Source organism: Nycticebus coucang, chromosome 1 (assembly GCF_027406575.1).
Source record: "Nycticebus coucang isolate mNycCou1 chromosome 1, mNycCou1.pri, whole genome shotgun sequence".
Taxonomy (NCBI): Eukaryota; Metazoa; Chordata; class Mammalia; order Primates; family Lorisidae; genus Nycticebus; species Nycticebus coucang.
In genome coordinates, this window is record NC_069780.1 from 12,439,167 (window position 1) to 12,464,975 (window position 25,809).

The 25,809-nt window shown below is 45.1% G+C and overlaps 1 protein-coding gene across 1 annotated transcript in view; it reads right to left on the reverse strand.

Moving 5' to 3' along the window:
- Positions 1–25,809, reverse strand: part of SCD5 (stearoyl-CoA desaturase 5) — a 182,652-nt gene that overhangs the window by 67,388 nt on the left and 89,455 nt on the right. Inside the window, exon 2 of the mRNA XM_053594774.1 lies at positions 9,779–9,909. Within this exon, the coding sequence (XP_053450749.1) occupies positions 9,779–9,909 (131 nt within the window). The remainder of the gene's footprint in view (positions 1–9,778; positions 9,910–25,809) is intronic.

The following is a 25,809-nucleotide window of genomic DNA, read 5'->3' on the forward strand; positions in this document are numbered from 1 at the left end:
AACTTTGATAAACAAGAACCACTGATGAAAAACAGCTCAAAAGCCAATGGAGGGGGAGGAGAAGAGGCCGCTAAAGGGAGGCCCCACTGTGTCTGCTGGATCTAGTTTTATTTAGCGTCTCCATTAATGAATGGGAACAAGAACTTACACATTTTTTAAATAACATTTCTGGTTGGCACTAAATTAGGAGGTGCTGCAGACATCATTGAGGACAGAGAAATAACACAGATGGATCTAAAGAGGTTAGAAATATGAATAGAAATGATCACAATGAGATTTGATTCAGGAAAAATGTAAATGAAGGCAGCTGGGGGAGAAATCATCCAAAATGCAAAATAATCAGTGGGTTGGAAACCTAGAAAGTAAGAGCTTCTGGCAGGAGAGCAATGGATTTGAGGAATGAGCAACAACACTGTGCTCTCTCAGCCCAAATGGTTGGTGACAGGTACGGCTTGAAATGGCACATCAAGTTGCATTACAACAGTCTCCTTTGACATTCATGAGCATCTTTGGGGATGATGCAGGAAAATAAACAAAATAAGCTCAGACATTTGGGCCTTAGCTTCTTTAGTTGCTGCAGAAGGGATTAGACCCACGCTTGTAAGGTTTCCCAGTTGTGACCTGCTGTGGTGGGAGGAGAAAAAGAGATTGGGTAGTTGAAGAGATCTGCCATCTACAGGTCTTTATGAGAAGGAGACAGAATGAAACACATAAAATCTGGTAGTTATTTGTTTACAGAAATTCTCTCCACCAAGTATTGCTATAAATAAAATTTCTTTAAAGTTTTTTTGTTTACAAAAATTTAATTATCTTGAAATGGATAGAAATGCATGCATTTGGCAAAGCAGGTAAGATCTGCTTTAGAGAGACCCCACTGTATCTGTGGGGAGACAGATGACTCTGTTGGTTGGTACATCTATCTATAAAATTGCTCTTTTTGCACCCCGAAGATTCATTTTCTTAGGTGATTCCGCTCATCTTACCTACTTTCAATGACCTAGAAACCCAACAAAAAAGGAAGTGAGGCATCTTAAGGGTGATGCCATTTTATTTTCTATCTTAAAAGGTACATTTTTATTGTTAGGAAATACAGTTAATCCTGCCAGGTAAGTGCAGAAAGAAAAGGCCGTGCCTCATGCAGCAGCCTCGGGGGAGCCTCCTAGTTCTCCCTCTCTTTCACTTTTTCCCTCGCTCCCTCTCTCTCCCTCTCTCCACCACCTCCCAGATGCACCACTTCTTCTGTTGGACTACCCTGCACGACTGAGGGGGTTATAACACAGGGTGTATGGACTAATGATGCTTTGATGAATTGATAAATCACCATCATCACTGCTCAGACACAACAGAACTATGTGCTCTTTCCACTTGACTTCCAAATATGCCCCAGGAGGGTGAACTGCTGTGGGAAAAGATAATGTAACGCATGATGAAAATTGCCTCCCGAAATCACATCGGAAAGGCTTATCGGGGAGTGTGGGTCAGGACCACTTCTGCTGTTATCTGTTTACACGGGAGGAGAAAACCCACAACCTCCCCCACTCCCATGGTGAAAGGAGGAAGGTGAAGCAGCTGTGTAGCTGAAGCTTCGGCTCACGGTGCAGAAAGGTCACAAACACTGAAACAGGACTTCTGCAGGGAGAGTTACCACGTGCAGAGTGCCACATAAAATTAAGGATTCTTGAGCTGCACGCGTTCTGCGATTTTGTGCTCTCCTACCCACCTGCCCTCTATGTTCCTGATGAAAGCTCAAGTGGTACTGGAGGCCATTGGCTTGTGTGCAAATCTCCCACCTTGACATGCACAACCACCAGAGACCCAGACGTGGGCAGTGTCTATGAGCCTGAAGCGGGCACGAAATCTCCAGGGTCTCCTGATTGTGGTCTGAGACTTACTCATGCCACCAACATGCTTGTGGCTGTGTCAGTCCCCTAAGACTTTGCAGTGTCTTCCTGAGACATTTAGAACAACATCCAAACTCCTTGTTCTCCCTGAGCCCTGAACTGATGTGGCCCTGTCCCTCTCTGTCCTTTTCACGCTCACATGGACCGGCCACGCTGGATGTCTTCCTGTCCTTTGACCTCCCCACCCTCGCTCCCGCCTTTGCCCCATGTCCTCCCTCCCCGTGGAACACGCTTCCCCTGCCCCTTCCCTCTTTCAGGTGTCGGCCTCGCGGCATCTCAGCGAGATCTTCTCTGACCACGCTCCCTGGCACTGCATGTGACATCGCTGTGTCTAATTCTTTATATCCCTCTCTCTCTAAATATCTTTATTTATTAATTTGCTTACGTGTTCAGTTGCTTTCCCTCTCACTGTAACATACATGTCATGAAGAGGAGGACCGTGGCTGTCTTGTGCTCCAGTGCCCGGAACAACGCTTAGCATGTGTGCTTGTCAGATGAAAGGATAAACGTGTACTTTTATAGAGACATTAGAAACCAGCAGTAAGAAGATGACCCCAGGTGTCAAGGTCCCCCCAGGACGGGCTACATAGCCGCCTTCCTGTTTCCTCACCTATCAAATGAGAAAAATCACAGTTATCTACCTTAGAAGGGTATTATCAGATGACTATTTAAGGTACTTAATGAAGTGCCGGTATATAATTAGCACTCAATAATTATCTTTTATTATTAGCGGTGGTGGTGTAATTATTATATTCTTGCCAAAGTTCATGACCCATGACCGTGTGATTTACTTGACATATTTTTATGTTATGTTCTGTCCATTTACAAATCGCACTGTAACTTCTACTTTCTGGTCCAATATGGAGACAGCCGAGGAGTCATCGTTTCTATCCTCACAACAAGAAAGAGTTGAACAAACTGAAAATCAATACCTCTTCTTAGATCCACCAGAGAATTAAGGTCACAAGGCAAACTGCCTCCCTGAAATCCAGAGACAGCACAGAGAACTGCTGCTTAGGGACGCACAAGCCCAGAAGCAGGTGCAGCTGACCGTGTGGGGAGGAACACCTCCACTGCCACTGACGACTGCTGGAGGCTCCTGTGGATAAACTCGAGAGTTAAGAACTGCAAGAGAGTCTAGTCCTAGGAAAGCCAAACACTGTCATAAATTCACCACCAGGATCCCTACCAAGCTCTCACTGTGAAGGCCTGAGAAAAATCTCCTTGTGCTTCCTGCAGGAGGAGGAGAAAACCAGCCATTTCCTAACACACCCAGAGCCCTCTGTCCCCTCAATAAGACCCATCCTCAAGAGAAATTGCTTTACCAGAGCCTAACCAGCCTGGCAGAAGGCAAATACCCAGCTCAGGCATACTAAAAGATTGAGACCTAATCATAGAAGGCTCCCTTTCTCCCTCAAATTTAGCCCACATCAGTAGGGCTCCCGTATAATTACAACCGAAAGAACTGAAAGCCTTAGGCCCTATTTAAAAGAAGTCTCCAGGAAACTCCAAAGACAATGGGGGAGACAGAAATAAGGACTCTGCCACCACAGCTGCAGCAAACAGTAGGCACAGACTAATTCCTAGCCAGATAAACACAAAAGCTCACACAAAAGGCCCATTTACCTCAGTTCCTTGTACTCAGTACATCACATCCAGCTTTCAAGAAAACAAATTACAAAGCACACGAAAAGGTACAAACACAATCTAAAAAGCCAGAGCAGGGCGGTGCCTGTGGCTCAGTGAGCAGGGCGCCGGCCCCATATGCCGAGGGTGGAGGGTTCAAACCCAGCCCCGGCCAAACTGCAACAAAAAAATAGCCGGGCGTTGTGGCGGGCGCCTGTAGTCCCAGCTGCTCGGGAGGCTGAGGCAAGAGAATCACTTAAGCCCATGAATTGGAGGTTGCTGTGAGCTGTGTGACGCCACGGCACTCTACCCGAGGGCGGTACAGTGAGACTCTGTCTCTACAAAAAAATAAAATAAAATAAAAAGACAGAGCAAGCATCAGACCCAGACTCGGATGTGGCAGAGATGTTGAATTATCAGATTGGAAATTGAAAACAACTATGATTAATAAGCTGAAGGTGCTATTGGGAAATTGGACAACATGGAAGGGCCAATGAGTAATGAAGTCACAGACATAGAAATGCAGAGAATAAAAAGGAAGTGCTAGAAGTTGAAAACACTACAGCAAATGAAGAGTGACTCTGATGGGCTCGTCAGTAGGCTGAAGGTAGCCGAGGAAAAAATCAGTGAGCTTGAAGTTTTATTCAAAAAAATCAGTGAGCTTGAAGTTATTTAGAAACTTCCCAAATAGAAATGAAAAGAGAAAAGGAAGAACAGAGTATCTAGGCTGTGAAACAATTATAAAATGTATAAGGTGAAAATATGACGTAGACATATCAAAAGAACAAGGAAAAGAACAAAAGAAATACTTGAAGAAATTATAGCTAAGGATTCTCCAAAATTAATGACAGAACCAAACCACAGATCCAGGCAACTCAGAGAACACCAACCTAGATAAATATCAGTATCAAAAAACATAGACTTAGCCATGTCAGATTCAAACTGCAGAAATCAAAGACAAAACGAAAACCCTGAAAAAAGCCAGAAGGTGCAGTAGTGCACAGCTGTAATCCCAGCTACTCAGGAGGCAGAGGCTGGAGGATCACTGGAGGCCAGGAGTTCAACCCCAACCTAAGAAAGAAAGAGAGAGAAAAAAGCAGAAGGCTTGCATACAAAGGCCCAGCAAATTACACCAAATTTCTCTTTGGAAACCATGCAAACAAGAAGAGAGTGGAGTAAAATATTTAAAATGTTGAAAGAAAAAATCCACCAACCTAGAATTCTGTGGCCAGTAAAATTACTCTTTAAAAGTGAAGGTGAAGGCTGGGCATGGTGGCTCACACCTGTAATCCCAGCACTCTGGGAGGACAAGGCGGGAGGATCCCTTGAGCTCAGGAGGTTGAGACCAGCCTGAGCAAGAGCTAGATCCCATCTCTACCACAATCTAGCTGGGCTTTGTGGCAGGTGCCTGTATCCCAGCTACTTGGGAAGCTGGAGCAAGAGGATAGCTTGAGCCCAAGAGTTTGAGGTTGTTGTAAGCTATGACATCACTGGCATGCTACCCAGGGTGACAGAGTGAGACTCTGTCTCAAAAAAAAAAAAAGTGAAAGACAGGTGAAGAATTCTTAAACAAAAATTGAGTGAATTTGTCACCAGTAGACCTGCCTTGCAGCCTTATAAGAAATGATAAAAGAAGTTCTTTAGAGGGAAGGAATATTTTATCAGTCTGCAACTCAGATCTGCATATGAATAAGGCAAAATAAAAACTTTTCTTTTTCTTACATACAAAATTTTGTTCAAAATAATAATAGCAACAATGTATTATAAAGTGATTACAGCTTATAGATGAATGACAATGTTGTAAGGGGCAGAAGGGAGGCCCTGGGATACTGTCACAAGGTGCTTGTCCTACTACAGAGTGGTTTAACATAATGTCATACGAAAGTGGACTTGGATTACTTGTAAATGTATGTTGCATATTGTAAATTCTAGGCCAACCAGTAAAATTTTTTAAAAAGGAATGTAATGGGCGCGCCTGTGGCTCAAAGGAGTAGGGTGCTGGCCCCATATACCAGAGGTGGTGGGTTCAAACCCGGCCCCGGCCAAAAACTGAAAAAATAAATAAATAATAAAAAGGAATGTAATGGATATGCTGAAGGAGGAGAGAAAATAGAATCATACAAATGTTCAACTAAAACCACAAAAAGCAGAAGGGAAAAGTAAAATACAAAATATAAAAAAATAAGAACAAGGGCAAAACAGTTAGAAACATGGTAGATATCGATCCAACTATATTAATAACCACTTTAAATGTAAATGGTCTGAATACACCAATTAAAACAAGGTCCAGCTGTATGTTGTCTGTGAATCACACTGCAGGCTGTCACCTAAGAACATGCATCGTGTGAGGCCACAGATCCTTGGTCTGAGGGTCAGCAGACTGGGATTCAGTCGGTGTTGATGATCCAATGGCATTCTCTGCACCTCTGTTTACCCCTTTATAAAATAAGATTTAAACTAAATCCCTAAGTTCCCTTCCATCTCCAAATCCAATGTCTTGTTGTGTGATCTGATGAGGAAATGTGGGCCGTGTGGCAGGAGTCTGAAGCATCCAATTGGTGCTTTTAGTTGGACTGGGTTCACCAAAGACCAGCTGGAGCCAGCAGGGGCGAGTGCACAAGGGTGAGAGCACGAATCCAAAGCCCTGCCTACTGCTTGTGAAAATGGAACTCTTGGAGAACACGGGATAGCAGGAGTCCCTCACCTGGGTCCATATTTGACTAGGAGAGAATTTTAAGGAAGTTGCAAACAGTCTTTATATTGACTTGCACCCTGCTGGTTAGGGAGGAGGATGGACCAGAGAGGACCTCAGGGGGTCCCTGCTGAGGGTGTAGAGGGGACCCAGGATTTTATAGCCCTTTTCAGGCATTCCTGCCCCACTATCATCTCTTTAGACTAAAAGTACCTCCACCTCCCAATATTGCCCTGCCCCACACATACATATCTTCTACAAAAAAAAAACCAGAAAGTTTAAAATGATTAAGTAACAATTTTAAGATTTTTCTTGGCCCGGCATGGTGGCTCACACCTGTAATCCTAACACTCTGGGAAGCCGAAAAAGGAAGGTCACGAGAAGTCAGGAGTTCAAGACCAGTCTGATCAAGTGTGAGACCCTGTCTTTACCAAAAATAGAAAAAATTAGCTGGGTGTGGTGGCATGAACCTGTAGTTCCAGCTACGTAGGAGGCTACAACAGTAGGATTTCTTGAGCTCAGGAGTTTGAAATTGCAGTCAGCTATGATGACACCATTGCACTCTACCCAGGGCAACAGGGTTAGAGACTGTCTCAAACAAAAAAAGAAAAGATTTTTTTTCTTAATGATCAAGGCTCTTGTTTGCAGCATTTAGCAAAAACCTGCCAATACTCAAACAGAGATAACCATGGCATGACTTGTCCATTTTGACCAAAGACATGACCACTCTGGTGGAGATGAGGAGGGGGAGAAGCTGTGAAGCCATCTTCAGAAACCCGGCAGTCATCAAAGGGAAACTAAATCAATGACTGCATTAAGTCAAGGTTGTATGTCAATACTCTACACTGGCAGATCACAGTGTGTTTTTTTACTTTCCCAAGTTGTTCTCCTCCTGGGGTTAACTGGTCTAGAGCAATGATGCTCCTTCCCTATGCACGTGATAGGAGGGTGGCCCTATGCTGATCTCAAAGATACTTTCACACAAGTCTAAGTGACATTGTCATCAAACCCCAGGCCCATGAAGCACTGAAATTTCCACTGGGAAACTCTGAGAATTCTAACATCCTAATAGATGGAAAACTTCGCGAGGGTGAGGATTATTGATTCTTTGTACTTTGCTATATGCTCAGTGCCTGCCACATAGTAGGTGCTCAACAAATGAATGGTGTTGAATGAATGAAAAAGAAATCCACCACAAATGTGGGCCTGGAAGAAGTATACCTAGTTCAAATGTGACGACTTCTAATAACATTTTATAAAGCTATTCATTTTGTATTTATTTAGCAAACGATCACTGAATATTTTCCATCTGATAGGCATTAGGATATAGAAATGAGTGGACAGTATACTGACTCTCATAAAACAGAAGAAGGTGAGCAATAGTTCCCAAGTCTTACTAGGGGCTCGGCAGCTTTTATTTATGATTTTATCATCCCCAAAACTCTGTGAGGTAAATATTATTATCCCCCCTTCACAGATAAAGGAACTGAGACTTACACCAAGGCTCACATCAAACAATAGGAGAGCCGAGAATTTATTTCAGGATCTGGGTACTTCCCTCTACAGTGCACTTTCTCCCCCAAAGTAAATTTAAAATCATAGTGCTATATTCTCTTATGTGATGCTTTGTTAAGGAAACATATGTTTTTGAAAATTGAGTTGTAAACAGTTCCTCTGGGAAAAGAAAAAGCAGAGTTTTAGGCTCCCCAGTTACAAGTTCCAGTAATAGAGGTGTTTTATAACTACATGTGTATCATTGAGGCTAAAAATAATAAGCTGTTTGAACAAAATAAATGAAAGTTATCAAGTTAGGTCCTGAATGGCATCTCTGACCTAAGTTGATGATTTTCTAAGTGAAGATAAACAAAAGACAACCCTGAATTATGGCTGAAGTCAAAATAAAGTATAGTGGCTGGGTGCAGTGGCTCACGCCTGTAATCCTACCACTCTGGGAGGCCCAGGCATGCGGATCACATGAGCTCACGAGTTGGAGACCAGCCTGAGCAAGAGCGAGACCCCATCTCTAAAAATAGCCAGGCGTTGTGGTGGACCTGTAGTCCCAGCCACTTGGGAGGCTAAGGCAAGAGACTCACTTAAGCCCAAAAGTTTGAGGTTGCTGTGAGTATGACGCTACGGCACTGCACTTGGGACAACAAAGTGAGACTGTGTCTCAATAAATGAATGAATGAATGAATAAATAAATAAAGTGTACTTAGTTAACATTGCCAATGGTGAACAGAAGAACATGGACCCAAGAAGCTGCCCAGTACACCTCTATACATGGGAGCACAGCCCCCAGTACTACTTGCTTGAATCATAAGCAGTATCCACTCCTACCGCCAACTGTGGTCCCTTGCTGATCTATTGTGCTGTATCCTCTTTGCTTTATGGAAGGTCAAACTGTGTAAGAGAAGCCTAAAGTAGGGAAATAAATTCTCAGCTACAAGAGCAGTCAGAGAAATGCTGCCTTGTGTCAGGCTGTCTTGTGGGGCTGGGAGACCCATTGCAAAGGTGGCTGCACAAGCTATGTGTTTGAGGGTAACAAGGAGGCTGCCAGGTCACCTGTTTCCTGGGACTTTAAAGCACTGAAAGTCACCATTCCTTCCCAACAGGTGAAAACACACCAGGCCTGGAATCATCTGTACTCATATATGGGCAGAAATTTTAAAAGCAAATTGTTCCCATGCTGCCTAGATTGGGTAAGGAATTGGGAAAACAGAGATCCATGTTACAACCAAATTCCCACAGCTCAGAAAGTGCCCAGGGTGCTAGGGGATGATCTAGGACTGGAATAGGCCTAAAGGCTCAATCCCAGTGTGGTGATGTCTGTCTATTACATTTTTATAACTCCTACAATTCTCAGTGATTTCTTAACAACCCTGGGAATGAAGCTGTATTTCATTCTTATTTTTCTTATGTATTCTTATTTTTTCAGATGATGATACTGGAGGTGAGGAAGTGATTTTTAGCTAGCAACCATCAGAGTAAAATCCCTGAGTCTTCCAACTTCAGATTGAATGATCTTCTACCATGACCTATTAGGGCAACTTCTGGGATATGTTTTAGAAAATAAATGGCCTTAGAGTCAGACTGGACTGTGTTGAATTTACCATTTTATAGCCATATGATCTGGGCAAGTTCTTAGACTCACTAAGCCTTGCTTTCCTCTTCTGTAAAATGGGGGTGCACATAACATCTAGCTCGTGGGGTTACTGTGAGGATCAAATGTGTTATGCGCATAGCATGCTCATCACAGATCTTGGGGACTGGTTAGGGGGTTTGTTGAGGGTTTCAGGGTATGTTTACAGCATAGACTCTGGACAAGGATACTCCTTTCACCCTCAATAGGTCAGCATGGCTTGGGGCACAAAATCCCCAGGGGACGTTTTACTCTATCTGAAAACTATAAGAAGATAAAACCTAATCTAAGACTGAGAGCCCTTAGGGCCTGAGTGCTGAGCCTAGGACAGGGGTGGAAGGGTACGTGTCCATCCTCCCCCTCCTTCCACATAGCCATCTGCACTGGGTCCCCAAGGCAGAGACGACCCTCCATCCCCACCTGGAAAGCCATGGAGTTGGCGGCAGCCAGAAATATCCTGAGAGGCAGCTTGGCCTTGTAGGACCTGTGGCTCCACAAGCGATGGGCACCGGCTGTCACACCCAGAGCGGTCAGGAGGAAACAGAAGTAGGCTGCAAGACACAAGCGGGGAGGACGTCAGCAGTGGTCGCTAAGCTTGTGAGCACCCCCGGGCTCTTTCCTCTCCCGAATAGAGACCCATGAGAAATGATGTCAGGGAACGAGCTCCTGCATGAGGAACTGAAAACTTGCAGGATGCAGCCTTCCTATCACTGTAGAGCTTTCCAGTACCAGGCAGAAGTCCAGAGAACTTTCTTCAGGAAACTTTGACCTTTGTTCTTTTTTATTTTTTGAGACAGAGTCTCACTATGTCACCCTCCATAGAGTGCTATAGCGTCATAGCTCACAGCAACCTTAAACTCTTTTGGGCTTAAGCGATTCTCCTGCCTCAGCCTCCCAAACTGGGACTACAGGCACCCGCCACAATGCCCAGCTATTTTTTGGCTGTAGTTGTCATTGCTGTTTGGCAGGCCTGGACTGGGCTCGAACCCACTACCTCCGGTGTATGTGGCTAGAGCCCTAGCCCCTTGAGCTACAGACGCCGAGCTGAAACTTTGACCTTTGAATATAATTTTTTTTCTACATCAAACAAATCTTTTGTTTGCTAATGTTCCTTGCCAGTCTTGACACAAAGTCACAACGATGTCAGTGTGAGTGGACAGTGTCACGTGTCCACTCTTGGTGGAGCTGAGACTGATCCCTGCCTTGCCTCTTACCTGGCACCCACGCCAGGTGTCACGTGAAGCGCATGTTTCTAGGGGACCGGGTGCAGTGGCTCACACCTGTAATCCTAGCCTCTGGGAGGCTGAAGTGGGTGGACTGCCTGAGCTCAGGAGTTTGAGACCAGCCTGAGCAAGACAGAGACCCTGTTCCTAAAAATAGCTATGCATAGTGGCAGGCGCCTGTAATCCCAACTACTCAGGAGGCTGAGGCAAGAGAATCACTTGAGGCCAAGAATTTGAGGTTGCTGTGAGCTGTGATGCTACGGCACTCTACCCAGGGTGACAGAGTGAAAGTCTGTCTTAAAAAAAAAAAAAGAGCATGTTTCCAAGTGGCAGCACCAGTTATCACAGCCCCATAGACCTTGGTTTGAAGGAAATTAGGCAGGCGGAAGAGCTGGGAAGTCTGGCTAAGGGCCAGCAAGAAGAGTAAGGATAAACCTGACAGCAGGATCAGCTGAGATTGGCTTCTGGAGATCCTCACGTACATCAGCCCCATGACCTGAGAAGTGAACATGGCCGGGGGGGGGGAACTTTGGAAGCCAACCTCCAAAGGCTGACATCTACTTAAATATATTACCCCTAATCTTCACAACAAGAATTATTGTTCTCATTTCGCAGTTGAGAAACAGAATCTCCAAGAGGTTCGCCACATGAAAACCCTATTCAGAGTGGTCCCCAAGCCTCTGCCCAGAGATCCCCTCCCGCTTGAGGTGGCAGCGGTATTTTGCTCTTTGCCTGGAGGTTTGGGGGAGGTTAGCAGCGCATGGTGGAGAGGAGCCACACAGGGACCCAAAAAGGACTATTCTTGAGATTATTACAACCACTCTAGTACTTTTAAATATTATGCTAAATATTTTACTTGGATTATTTTATTATACATATCAAATTCCTGTGGGGGTTATGTTGTTATTAGTCCCATTTTACAGATAAGAAAACAAATATTTAAAGAAGTGAACTAAAATGTCCCAGTATCACAAAACTAGGAAGGGTCTTTGCTAAGAGTCAAACCGAGTCTGTCTGAACCAAGAACTGAGTTTCTGGTCACTGTACAACTCTGCCTTGGGGAGACATCGAGTAAGTTTTATATTCACTTCTGTGCACCCACCATCATCCTCAGGATTGGTTCTCAGTCTAAATTTGAAACTTAGCTGCCTTTTCACTTGAGGGAAGAGCTCTACACCAGATTATAGGAAGGCTGGCTCTACATAATTGCTTCCAGCACTTAGCACATATGTGAGCTAGAGGTTATGTGCACCTCCATTTTACAGAAGAGGAAAACAAGGCTTAGTGAAGTCCAAGAACTTGCCCAGTGGCTCCAAAATGTTAAATCCAGTACAGTTCAGCCTGACTCTGAAGCCGTTTATTTTATAAAACATATCCCACAGGTCCTGGCGGAAAGATTATTCAAACCGAAGTCAGAAGACTCAAGGACTTTACTCTGATGGTTGCCAGCTAAAAATCACTTCCTCACCTCCAGTATCATCCAGGGCCCTCCCTAAAGAACTGCCAAAGAACAAGCATGGGGCAGTGAGAAGATCCCCATAGCGGTTGGGAATGGTCCCAAGCCAGGAGAGAACTAAGGAGCCCACTGCAGCTTCTCCGGGGGAGTCACCAGGGCAACTTCAGGGCTAATAGAGATACACATGGAAAGGAGAACAGCATCACATCTTCCAAAAGTTAAGTAAGTGTTTGACTCATCTTGACCTCAATCTATATTTATATGGTTCTAAAAACAAGATTTACCCTTAGCCTTAAGATTAATGAGTCCTTGAATACATATGGTTTTTATAAACTTGACAAATCTTTCCTTCCTTGAAAGGTTAAAAGAACAAAAAACACAACAAAATAATGACAGTCTGCCCACAAATCATAGAAAGTAGCAATAAATAAAAAGCTCCGTCCTCCTTTGTTATTGTCATTTAACCTTGGTCATGAGTCCATGAAATGGACAGTTATTTTCCATGTCAACTGTGGCCTTCTTGTCTCTACTAATAATTTTTTTCAACTGCCAAGTAGTTAGAGAAAGAGTAAAATCTAAAATGTAAAAATCCAGTCTGATTCTATGTTGCCAGTAGACTGAACACTGGACTTTGGATGCAATAAAATTAGTTCCAAGACTCCATGAAAAACATGGGCCAAAAGGATCAGTCTAACTCACGTTTCCTAGTTAGGACTATGCCGCTGCCTTATCCTTTAGGTAGTCTGCAAGATTTTATGGATCACGTGTGTGTGGGTCTGTCAGTGCCCTGGGCTTCACTCAGAGCCTGGGCTGAGCAGTGGTGGTTGATGGTTTTCATATTTCCAGAAACAGGGAGGCAGCCGTGTGACCCAAGCCTGGCCTAGCCAAGTACCCCATCTTCCCAGCCATGGGAATAAACACCTAAGCCAACCCTTCTCACTCCTCTGTCTCAAAGTGAAGTGGTCCTTGCCAAAGATCACACATCAGCAAGCTGAGAAGGCCTGGTTGTGGCAACGAATGAGGCCAAGAAAGCAAGACGCAGAGATGACGGCGATGTCGGTGGGAGCCAGAAGCAGAGCTGCCTTCCCTGAGCCACTTCCGGCAGGCCCTGGAGCTCTGGCATTCATTCTCCTCAGTATTTCTCCCAGTTAGTGGAGCAGACCAACTCCCTTTTCTTGCTTAAACCACCTTGCACTGGATTTCTGATGCTTCAAATGAGGACAAGCCTCAAAAATCCTGGGCGAGATGTGAGAATTTTGTTTTTTTTTTGACCAGGGCTGGGTTTGAACCTGCCACCTGCAGTATATGGGGCCAGCGCCCTACTCTTTGAGCCACAGGCGCCACCCGAGATGTGAGAATTTATGGGCTGTCCCATTAACAGGACTCAGTTTTTGTAGTTTGACAGAGCTCATTCTCTGTTCTTAATCTCTTTTCTACGCTCGTTATGGAGATTAATATTCAAACAAGTTTTCTGAGGGATGCTAACTGGCTCTGAGGTAATAAAATGTTCAGACACAGCATTGATAACTTTGGGAGGAGAAAGGAATAATGGGGCCATGTCAATAAGTTCACCAAGTAGCCTGAACCTCACAGGGAAAGGTTGTAAATCAGCAGAAACCACAAGTATTCAAGGCGATACATATCCCAAGTACGCTGGGTTGATCTTTACAAATTACATGAATGTATTAAATTATCACATGTACCCTAGATTATGTACACCTATCGTGCATCCATTTTTTTTTTCAAGAGATAAAAGTTTAATCTTTCAAAAGAAGACAAAAAATTACAGCCTTATTAAGACTACCATTATGCCTTTTTTTCTTTTCCTTTTTTTTTTTTTTGACACAGAGCCTCAAGCTGTCACCCTGGGTAGAGTGCTGTGGCATCACAGCTCACAGCAACCTCCAACTCCTGGGCTCACATCACAGCTCACAGCAACCTCCAACTCCTGGGCTCAAGGGATTCTACTGCCTCCGCCTCCCAAGTAGCCGGGACTACAGGCACCCGCCACAAGTGCATCCATTTTTTTAAATTGTTTTTAAAAATACCAAAATCACAAGATGACAGAATAGTAAGCAACAAATATGTGTAGTGATCTGGTTACAAACAAGTCATCGATTCTGTTTAGCTCAAGCTAAATGCAAAAAGCAAATGTTTTAAAAAAGATACATTGAAGTCAGGTGTGGTGGCTCACACCTGTAATCCTAGCATCTGGGAGGCCAAGGCAGGTGGAATGCTTCAGCTCAGGAGTTCGAGTCCAGGCTGAGCAAGAGTGAGACCCCGTCTCTACTAAAATAGAAAAACTAGGCCAGGTGTAGTGGTGCACACCGTAGTCCGAGCCACTTGGGAGGCAAGAGGATTGCTCAAGCCCAAGAGTTTAAGGTTGCTATGAACTATGATGCCACCGGCACTTTACCCCAGGTAACAGAATTTGAGCACCGTCTCAAATAAAAAAAAATGGAAAAACCAGCAGACATCATGGCAGGTACCTATAGTTCCAGCTGCTTGGGATGACTGCTTGAGCCCAAGAAATTGGGGTTGCTAGGAGCTATGAGAACATGGCACTCTACCCAGGGTGGCAGAGTGAGACTCTGTCTCAAAATGGGTGGGGGCAGGGGGAAGAGAGAGATATTGAGTAGCCTAGAAATCTCAGGAAAGGTCTGCAAGATAGGCCTTTGGTGTGCAGCCTCCAAGATGGCCCCAAGTGTTCCCACCTCCTGGTGTTCACGGCCTTGTGTAATCCCCTCCCTGTAACTTGCACCTCACCAAAAGAACATAGCAATGTTGAGAGAATGTCAGTTCCGTGATTAGACTACAAAGGATTTTGACTTCTGTTTCGTTAGCAGATTCTCCCTCAAGCTGGCTTGGATGAGGAAAGCTTCCATGGTGGGGTGGCCCAAGTGGCAAGGATCTGAAGGCTCCTCCAGCCAACAGCCGGCAAGGAAATGAGGGCCTCAGGCCAACAGCCCCTGAGGAACAGAATCTTACCGACAACATGAGCTTAGAAGCATGAGCCTCCTCAGCAGAGCCTTCAGACGGGACAGCAGTCCTGATAGTCAGGCCTGGATCACAAGCCCAAGCTCCAGCTGCAGGGACAGGAAAGGGACAGTCCATAGTCCCTCTGCTTTCCATGCGGAAGGCAAAGTCTCCAGTCTCCTATCTGTCCTGATTCCCTTGCTTGGTACAATGTTTTACTAACAATTAGAGTGACCTCTCCAGATAACATAAGAGAGAATGATCCTAGGACAGCAGTTCTCAACCTGTGGGTTGCAACCCCTTCAGGGGTCCAAGGACCCTTTCACAGGGGTCGCCTAAGACCATCAGAAAACACATATTTCCGATGGTCTTAGGAACCAAGACCCTGCTCCTCTATCTGTCTCCAGGTGGGTCCGCCCACATGCAGATAGGCCCACATAGGAGTACCCAGTGTGATGACATCATCGCACCAACCCCATCACATACACCCCATACAAATACAGGTGTATGTGACAGGGTTGGCGCCATACTGTACTTATGCGGACCGGTCCCACGGGGGTAGAGAGCAGCTACTGTGTAGAAAGCAGCCGCTGTGTTGAAAGCAGCTACTCTGTTAAAAGCAGGTACTGTGTTGAAAGCAGCAGTACTGGAGGTAAAACGACACTTCATGAATTATAATTACTGAGTAAATGTAAAATCATGTACTGTAAAATCATCAACTGCTGCAAAATACACATATATATGTATATGTACCGTGGGCACTTAATCTGGATGCTGATCGGTCTTTTTATATTCAGCTGTGGGTGATGTGAATACTGCCCCCTTGTGATAGTGACAGGTATGTAAAAACAACAACACAGAGAATGGTAAATCATAAGAAACTTCAGTGAACTTTATTGACTGAAATATGCCATGTATCATCTTTTGTATTATTAAAGCTATTGTTATATATTATTTTCATTAGTAAACCATGCCATGACAATGGATCATATAGAGAAAAATGTTAAGAAAAGAAAATACAGTGAGGATTTTTTACAGTAAGGTTTTACCTCAATAATTACAGCAGGAATGGAGAAACCTCTATGTGTTATTTGTTGTGAAGTTCTATCAGACGAGTCTACGAAGCCGAACAAACTAAAACACCATTTTGATGGCAAGTATCTGAGCTTTGCCGGCAAGGATACCAACTATTTTAGAAGCAAAGCTGATGGACTCAAGAAAGCCAGACTCGACCCTGGTGACAAGTACTACAAACAAAATGTAGCAGCCATTGAAGCTTCACATTTGGTGGCACTCAGAATCGCCAGAGCTATGAAACCTCACACCATTGCTGAGGATTTACTGTTGCCAGCGGCCAAAGACATTGTTCGAGTTATGATCCGAGACAAATTTGTTACAAAATTGAGTGCAATTGCCTTATCTAACGACACTGTCCGCAGAAGAATAGATAACATGTCTGCTGATATTCTTGATCAGGCAATCCAGGAAATTAAATCTGCTCCGCTTCCAGCATTTAGTATCCAGCTTGATGAATCTAGAGATGTTGCAAACTGTTCACAGTTACCGGTTTACATGAGGTATATTAATGATGGCGACTTTAAAGATGAGTTTCTTTTTTGCAAAGCTCTTGAAACGACAACTACTGCACGTGATGCATTTAACACAGTTGGTTCATTTCTGAAAGAGCCTAAGACCTCTTGGGAAAAGGTTTGTGGTTGCACAGATGGTGCTCCAGCTATGCTAGGATGTCCAACTGGATTTCAATGATTGACACTGAAGGAGTCACCAAAAGTCATCGGAACTCACTGTATGATTCATCAGCAAATATTAGCAATGAAGACGCTGCCACAAGAGTTACAAGAAGTAATGAAAAGCGTCATACGTTCTGTCAATTTTGTAAAGGCAAGCACTTTAAACAGTCAACTGTTTTCGCAACTGTGCAGTAAGTTGGATGTGCCAAACAATGCTCTGCTGTTTCACACTGAAGTGAGACGGTTGTTGAGAGGAAAAGTTTTAAAATGTGTTTTTGAGCTTCGTGATGAACTCAAAATGGTTTTTAATCAGAAAGCAAGACCGCAGTTTGAAGCACTTTTCAGGGATAAAAGTGAACTGCAGAAAACAGCTTACTTGTTTGATATCTTTGCCATCTTGAATGAGTTAAAGTTATCACTGCAAGGACCAAATGCAACATGCCTCGATTTGTCTGAAAAGATCCGATTATTCCAAATGAAACTACAGCTTTCACAAAAGAAATTGGATGAAAATAAAATTTACATGTTGCCTACCTTATATGCTTTCTTTGAGGAACATGACATTGAACTAGATAAAAAGATTACGATGATAATTTCTGTGAAAGAACACTTGCACATGCTTGCAGACGAAATTTCATCGGACTTTCCAAATCTACCTGACACCGCGTTTGCACTTGCCAGAAGCCCCTTCACAGTCAAAGTTGAAGATGTTCCTGAGATAGCACAAGAGGAGTTCATTGAACTTATTAACAGGGATGCGGAGAGAACTGATTTCTCTACAGTGCCAGTTACAAAACTCTGGATGGAGTGTTCGCAGTCACATCCTGTCCTGTCTGAGACTGTGTTGCACCTTCTTCTTTCATTTCCAACAACATATCTTTGTGAAACAGGGTTTTCCAGCTTGTTGGTTATCAAGTCTAAATACAGAAGTAGGCTTGTTGGAGAAGATGATCTTCAGTGTGCTCTTGCAAAGACTGCCCTGAGAATTTCTGATCTGGTGAAAAAGATGCAATCACAACCTTCCCACTGACGTTGGTTTTTTACACGTACTGTGGCAGAATGTAGCAATGTAGTTTACTGCTGTTATATTAAGACTGTTACCCATGCTACACCATGCTTCAAGACAAAATTTTATTGTTTTGTGATTAGAAATAAATATTTCACAATATATAATTACATATTATTTTGTGATTAATCACTATGCTTTAATTATGTTTAATTTGTAACAATGAAAATACATCCTATATATCAGATATGTACATTACGACTTATAACAGTAGCAAAATTATAGTTATGAAGTAGCAATGAAAATCATTTTATGGTTGGGGATCACCACAACATGGGGAACTGTATTAAAGGGTCGTGGCATTAGGAAGGTTGAGAACCACTGTCCTAGGGAAATACTAAGACCAAAACTTAAAATTCCCTTAATTCTGGAGCTGATCAGGAGAGATGGATAGCCCCTCTCAAGAGCCATCTGCCTCTCTGATCTCAACCACAGAAGCCAGCTGACAGAGGAAACATCATCATTTGGAAAGCGTTGCAGTAAGATGTCCACATTGTGTCACTGCTGTGTGGCTCCAAGGCCTGCCACCTTCGGAAGTTGACCCCCATGGCAAACGTGGCTACCTTGGCGAGCACAAGAGAAAGTATAACTGGAACACCAAGGCTGAAAGACGGATTACCTCGGGGGCTGGTTGGAGGAGGCCCCCGAAAATTGCACACTGCAGACTCAGGCTTGGATCCAGGAAGGAAGAATCCCCGACCCCAAGAGGGCAGCTGCTGCCCCATCCAGCTCACCTTAAGAGTTTCAACAATGAGTCATGCAATACATGTTTTGGCTCCTAGAAATATTTTTTTAAAAGCACCATCCTGAGTGCTAAACAGAAGAATGCACTTGGCAGAGCCCTCTAACCCCAGCTCATTATCTGTATCTCCACAGCATCAGAGTGAAAACTAATAAATAGTAATAATAGCTGTCCTTGCTAAGAGCTTTCTATGTGCCAGGCCCTTCCCTAAGCACTTTACACCAAGTAACTCATAAGCACACAATATTCAAGCACCAGTGGTAGGTGACGTGACCATCTTCATTTCACAGCTGAGGAAGACTAGACAGAACACAGTAAAGCCAGGATACAACTTAAGGCAAGAAGAGCCTACACCGTGAACACCCCAGCTGACTGACTCTGGGAGCTGCTCGCGTTCTAGAAGGAGGGACGTGAATACTCGTGACCTTTAGCTCAAAACACAATCCTTTTTTCCCACCTGCCTTTATCAGCTTGCAAGTTACTCCCTTGCCAAGAATACCTTCACCATCTTTCTGTGTCTGGTTCAGGCTTGGCTTGTCATAAACACGCACCGGGTGACCTGAGGCTTCCTGAGACTGTTCACTGAGCTCCTATCATGTACTAGCCAGTGAGCTCAGAACTGGGAGTGTAACAAGAGTCTGAAAAGTAAATTACTTGCTATACAACCACAAAGTTTGGCAAGGGGCTGCAGAGGAAGTGAACAGAATAACACCAGAGCGACTAAAGGAGGGTAATTCAGTTCGGAGGACAAAGAAGGCTGAGCAGCAGAGGTAAGAATGACGCTTAGCACCTAAAGGAGGAGGAGGAGTCCACCAAGCAAGGTGCAGCAGAGGGGGCGAGACCCAGGCAGGGGGACCAGCAGGTGCAAAGCCCTGAGGCTGGGAAAGGAGAGCTAGTGGAAGAAAGCAAGCAGGTAAAGGGAGAGAGGAAGGCTGACGAGGGTGTGGAGAAAATGGAACTCGTGTGCGCTGCTGGTGGGAATGGACGGTGCGGCCGAGGTGGAGAAGTTTGGCCGTTCCTCAAACATTAAATCAAAATCACCATTTGATCCAGCAACTCCACTTGTGCGTGTACACCCAGAAGAACTGAAAGCAAGGACTCAGACACACGCTCATCTACCCACGTTCATAGAGGATAATTCACAACAGCAAAAAGGCAGAAAGGCCCAGGAGTCAGCAGTGCTGAGGCGCAGTCTACCTAAAATGTCAGAAGGGCTGAGACGCACTGCCGGTCTGTCACCAGCTGCCACTTCACCATGCTCCTGAGTTTCTTGTTGTACTGCTTCGAAGTTGAGCCCATAATCCCCATTATACCCACATACAAAACTGAGGCCCTGTGACATTAAATAAATGCCTTGGGATGGCCAAGTGATAGAGCTGGGGCTCAAACATCAGTTCAGTCCAGCCCAGAGCCCTTTCAGGCTCACATCAGGGTTCTCCACCCTGGCTGTGCATGGCAGTCCCTTCAGATCTTAAACAGGACCCAGGTGGATGGGAGATGGGGGCCAGAGAGCAGGCATCTCCCTCCGCAGGTGATCTGAGGCACCACTGCTCCCTAAGGCCCACCCTCTTTAAAAAGAGACCACATGGTTCCACCTCTCCATTTACAAAGAGAAATCCAGAGGGTGCTGCTTCCCCTGCAATCCACTGCCAGATGCTGGCTCTGTGGAGTCCCTGGCACCCAGCAAAGTGACTCTCAGGATCAGGAGACAAGGTGGCCCTTTCATGTGAACTCAGGTCCTGTTCTTCCTCCACCCCCATGGGCTCCCTTTGATGGTGCAGCTGCCCCCAGGCCCTCAGCAGGGGAGCCTTTGATATCCAGGCACTGGGCTGGGGGCGGGCATGCAGCTAGAGCTTCTTCCACCCAGGAAGTAGGAGGAGGGGGAAGTGACAGAGGGTGGAGGCAGGGGCAGCACCTGGGGAGGGAGCCAGCATAGAAGTAAACATGGTGCTTTGATGTCTGCTTTTCTGCCAGAGCAAATATTTTGAAAGCCAGTCCTGGGCTCTGGCCAATAATTGCCTGTTTCCCCTGGCCAGTCCTTCTCAGAGTCTGGAGACAGAGAAAGGCCACAGACGCACAGGAGGACAAGGAGGTGCAGACAGAAGAGGTGAGTGCCTAGGGTAGTGCTCCAAGAGGCCCTGGACCTGAATCCCTGTTAACCTACTTATCAGGGTGACAACTTCTCTGAAGTGTGTTTTCTTCATCCATAAAGTGGGGGGAATCCCCAAGCCCTGGGTTTTCTTCATCCATAAGTGGGGGGAACCCTGTGCCTTGGGTTTGTTGACAGACCAAAAGAGGCAATGCATGAAAAACTCGAGCCATGCCGGCAAGCAGTGAGCCTGGGCACCCAACTTCTCCCCGACGTATGAACGCCAGGCCACTGCCTCTGCAGGACACCCCTGCCTGACACCCCCTCCAAAGGCACCCACGGTTTCCACCACTCTAAGAGCGTGGTTGGGAGGTGGAGTGATATTGCCACCCCCCCACTCTGTTCCCCTACAGTCTTGAAACACTATTAGTTCTCACAGCCCAAACCTGGAAGGGTGCTGCTGGGGTCTAGTGGGGAGAGGCAAGGTGTGCTAAGATCCTGCAGTGCACAGAAAGCTCCCTACGCAAAGACTTACGCCCCAAATCCAACAGTGACGAGAGAGGGCCCTACTCTGACTTGGGGAAATCATGCCTTGTTCGTCCTCTGGGTGTCGCTGTCATGCCTTGTTCGTCCTTTGGGTGTCGCTACACCTGTCCCTGCTCACTCATACCTGTCTGGTTTCAGGAGGAGCTTTAGGAGGAGTAATTTATTCCTGATATTATTTAATAAACTGAAGGACGAGGATTCAAGATCAATAATATTTTAGGCCACTTACTCTCAAACTTTAACATGCCATATACATCACCAGGGTATCCTGGGGAAACACAGGTGCTGCACCCGACTCGCCCTGAGTAGGTCTGGGGAGGGACCCATCAACTTGTGTCTCTAACAAGCTCTCAGGTGGAACTGATGCTACCAGCTCTGAGTCCCTGGGCATGTAGTGACCAGCCAGATCAGAGAGAGTCTCATAAGGGGCTTCCAGGGACAAGGCAAGGACCTCCACTGCTACTCATCTCATGGAATGATGCTGTAGGAACATCTTAATTAAAGGTTTGAGTGTACAAAGTTTGAGACTTGAATGCAAGTTCCTCCTAGGCAATATTTCAGCAATTCTCTCAAAATCAGAACATTTTCACAGGGTCTTGGAGACAGTGGACTGAGAAGCAAAGGGTTTCTTTTCACTATTTAGATAATAAGTATAATGAATTCTATTATACTTACAATGACCAACAGCCCCTTTACCAGCCCCTTCCTTCCATGAGCTACCGTCGATCATGCTGCACATGAGCTGCAGAAAGATAATGTTCTCCCATCCCGCAGCACGAGTCTTTAAGTGACTGCCCACATCTAGAAAGATTCCATGGAAAGGGAAAGGAACGGGAGGGAGAGGATGCATTTCATGCACTTTATAACAATGCCTAGCTCCTGAAAGTGGCCTTCCTGCCTTGGGTTAGGTCCATTTAGACAGCTTTTACGTCCTGGGCAACTGCTACTTGTCCTAGTTAATTTACAGCTCACATAACAATAAGTATGAAGTTGCAGTGCACGGTAAGAACCACAAAGTGCCAGCCTATCTTGCAGCGCACTATCCGTAAGAGCACAGGCTTCCGGGGACCTCATCCAGCCCAGGGACTGCTCACTATCAGTGGCACTCCTCCCTATGTGTTACAGGAATTACCCATCCCGTGTTCTCTTCTCTTTCTAAAACAATCTCCAGGAAGGTGGGGAGCATGTCTGTCTTTCCACGTATTCTCCGGTACCTGCACAACTAACTCTGCTAGAGAAAAATACTCAATCCTGTTGATTGGTCTCATTTTATGTTTTTTTTTAATTTTCATTTATTTTAGAGATGAGGCCTTGCTATACTGCCCAAGCTGGGCTTGAACTCCAAGGCTCAAGCGAACCTCCTGCCACAGCTTCCCATGTAGCTGGGATTCCGGGTGTGCTCCACCACATCTGGCTCTGCTCGTACTTTAGAATCATAGCTACAAACTTCAGCTGGCTTTCATATTGCCCAGCAACATTTCATTTTCCTGGTCCACACGCAGTGGTCCTACTCTCCTAGACACTGACCTCATATCTGCTCCCATCACATCACCCAACTCCTGTCTCCCCCCTCACCTGAGAACTTTGCTGCTGATTTCCTTGAGAATGTCAGAATTTCTCAGGCTGCCCGGTACCCTCCCTCCACCATCTGAACCTGGCTTCTCTGCAATCTCTCTGTTCCTACAGATGGCCAGTCCACACTCCCTGTAAGTCCGGCCCTTCCCTCCTGTGTCCCAGCCACACGACATATTTACAGGTTATATAGAAAATCTCCTCCTTTCCCTCGGGACCATCAATACCCACCCCCCACACAACATACACACACACACACACACATACTTATTTCCACTTTCTACAACCACACTGTTATTTCCTTCAAGTTAAAAAGCAAAATTTAAAAACTTTTCTTGACCCCACGTCCCCCTCTAGACCCTATTCCACTTCCCTGCTCCCCTTTGCTCACTGAGTAGCTTGTTTCTAATCACTGATTGTAGTTCTCTCTCTTCTCTCTGAACCCAACTCAATCAAATGTTTGTTTTTCTCCCCTGCCCCCAGTGAAGACCGCTCTTATCCAGGTCCAGATGAGACAGATACAGTCCTTTTCCTCGTGGGCATGTCTGGATGAACATTCCACAGATCCCTGCCAGGAGATGGGGCCAACGGAGGTGCAGCTCTTCCCTTCAGGAGTCCCAGGACAATGAGCTCTCAAGGGAGGGACGGGCATTCCAGGAGCAGGGACCCGGAAGCAAGGGGTGGAGGCTGCGGCCCCCTGTGTTCAGGCAGTGTGTGTTCCCAGGAGGATGTGGGGTAGAATGAAAGCATCCCTAATCAGAAAACCCCAAATCTGAAATTCTCTGAGCACCTATATGATACTCAAAGGAAATCGTCTTTGGAGCATTTTGGATTGGGGATTTTTGGATTAGGGATGCTCCACCAGTAAGTAAACTGCAAATATTCTAAAATCTGAAAAAAATACAAAATCGAAACACTTCTGGCCCCAAGCATTTTGAATAAGGTAGTGATTTTCAACTGGTGTGCCATGAGAGGATCTTAGGTGTGCTGTGGAAATTTTTAAAGATTATTGATTACCTTATTTTTGAAAGAAATTCAAAGCACATTAAGTATATTCTTTTTTTTTTTTAACTTTTTTTGATCACGTAATTTAAGTGTGTTGTGGAAGTTTAACTATAGGTTCAAGTGAGCCATAAGATTAAAAAAGGGTTGAAAAACACTTGGATAAGAGATACTCAACCTGAATATGATGCTAGAAAGATATATTTGACTTTGAGGACAATAGGATACCACTGAAGAATGCTGTATGATCAGATTTAGAATGACAGATCCAAAAGCAGTGGGAGGGCTAAAGTGGGCTGAATGGAACACATGGGGGGTATTTCCCCAGCACTCCTGCAGACACTCCACCTCTCCTCTCAGCTGCTCTGTGCCACAGGAGGCTGGCGTGACAGGCTGTACCTGTGGGCTTCCTCTGGCTTCTATTTGGGTGATTTTCATCACCTAGAGTCAAGATTAGGAACTGGAGGAGCCTTGATAATTTTCTTATCCATTCCAGGCCTCCATTTCCTCATTAATAAGAAAAACAAGAGTATCCCAAATACCAGTCTAGAACCTTCTATGGTAAGACAAGGGTTCAGAGCTCTGGTCCATGACTTCATGCCCTGGTGTGAGAAGACAAAGTCTTACGAGAGAAAAAAGATCCCTTGATAAGAAAAAAAAAGTTGTTAAATAGAAAGTTAGGAACCCTCAGCTGTTCCAGGTTGGGGCTGATGGCCTTTCTCCTGACAGGTGGCACATGACACAAGCTGACCCAACTGAGTGGCCGGGGGAAGGGAGGGAAAGTCGGGCTGCCAACTGTTTAACCTTTTACTAAAAAAAAAAAGTCCAAGTTATCATTTTGTTATTTTCGTAATCTACCCATGTCTGTTCAGTACAATGACACCATTGCAAGAGCCTGAGAAAAAAGTGTTCAACAGCATAAATTAGACGAGATCTTTCTGGCCTCCTCCTCCTCCTGTGTCTTCTTTCTTCTTCAAAGCCTCTTCCTTTCCCTCAGATAACACAAAACTTCTCCAGGGGGTGGGGAGAGTCACTAGCTAGGCATAGAAATCAGAGCTCCCTGGAACAACACCTGGAAAATGCTGGCTCCTGTCACAGAGATGTGAGAGCTCACAGGTGACTTGGAATTACCCCTCTACCACAAACAAAGCCTGATCAAAGGGTTGTGAGACTGAAATGAAAATGTATACAGTCAGCCCTCCTTATCTGGGGGTTCCACATCTGTGGATTCAACCAACCGCAGGATGAAAATGTGTGGTTTCAGCAGAAAAAAATGTATGGTTACATTTGTACTGAACATGTGAACTTTCTTCCTTGTCACTGTTCCCTAAACAATATAATACAGCAACTATTTACACAGCGTTTACACCGTATCAGGTATTACAGGTAATCTACAGATGGTTCAGAGAATAGGGGAGGATGGGCATGGGTTATGTGCAAACACTACACCATTTTATATCAAGGACTTGAGTGCCTATGGATTTTGGTACCTCAAGGGAGTCCTGGAACCAACCCCCAATGGATACCAGAGATGTCTGTAAGGTATTTAGCACATAATAATATTATTTAGCATAATAAACCATGACTACAACACCATTATTCTATTTATTTATGTACATATTCATTTAGAGACAGAGTCTCAGTCTGCTGCCCAGGCTAGAGTGCCACGGCCTTAGCCTAGCTCACAGCAACCTCAAACTTCTAGATTCAAGCGATCTTCCTGCTTCAGTCTCCCGAGTAGCTGGGGTACAGATGACCACTGCAATGCCCAGCTAATTTTTCTATTTTTAGTAGAGATGGGTCTCACTTTGCCCAAGCTGATCTCCAGAGCTCTAGGGATCCTCCTCCCTTGGTCTCCCAAAGTGCTAGGATTACAGGTAAGAGCACGGCATCTGGCCAAACACCATTATTCTTAGGTAATCATTGCAGAGTTAAGGCAGGGTGACCAGGAAGCAGAGGCTCCAGGGAAAGGGCTGCCCCAAGTCTCAACAGAGACCCTTTGTTTCTGATTCAGGGTAACTCCCATCT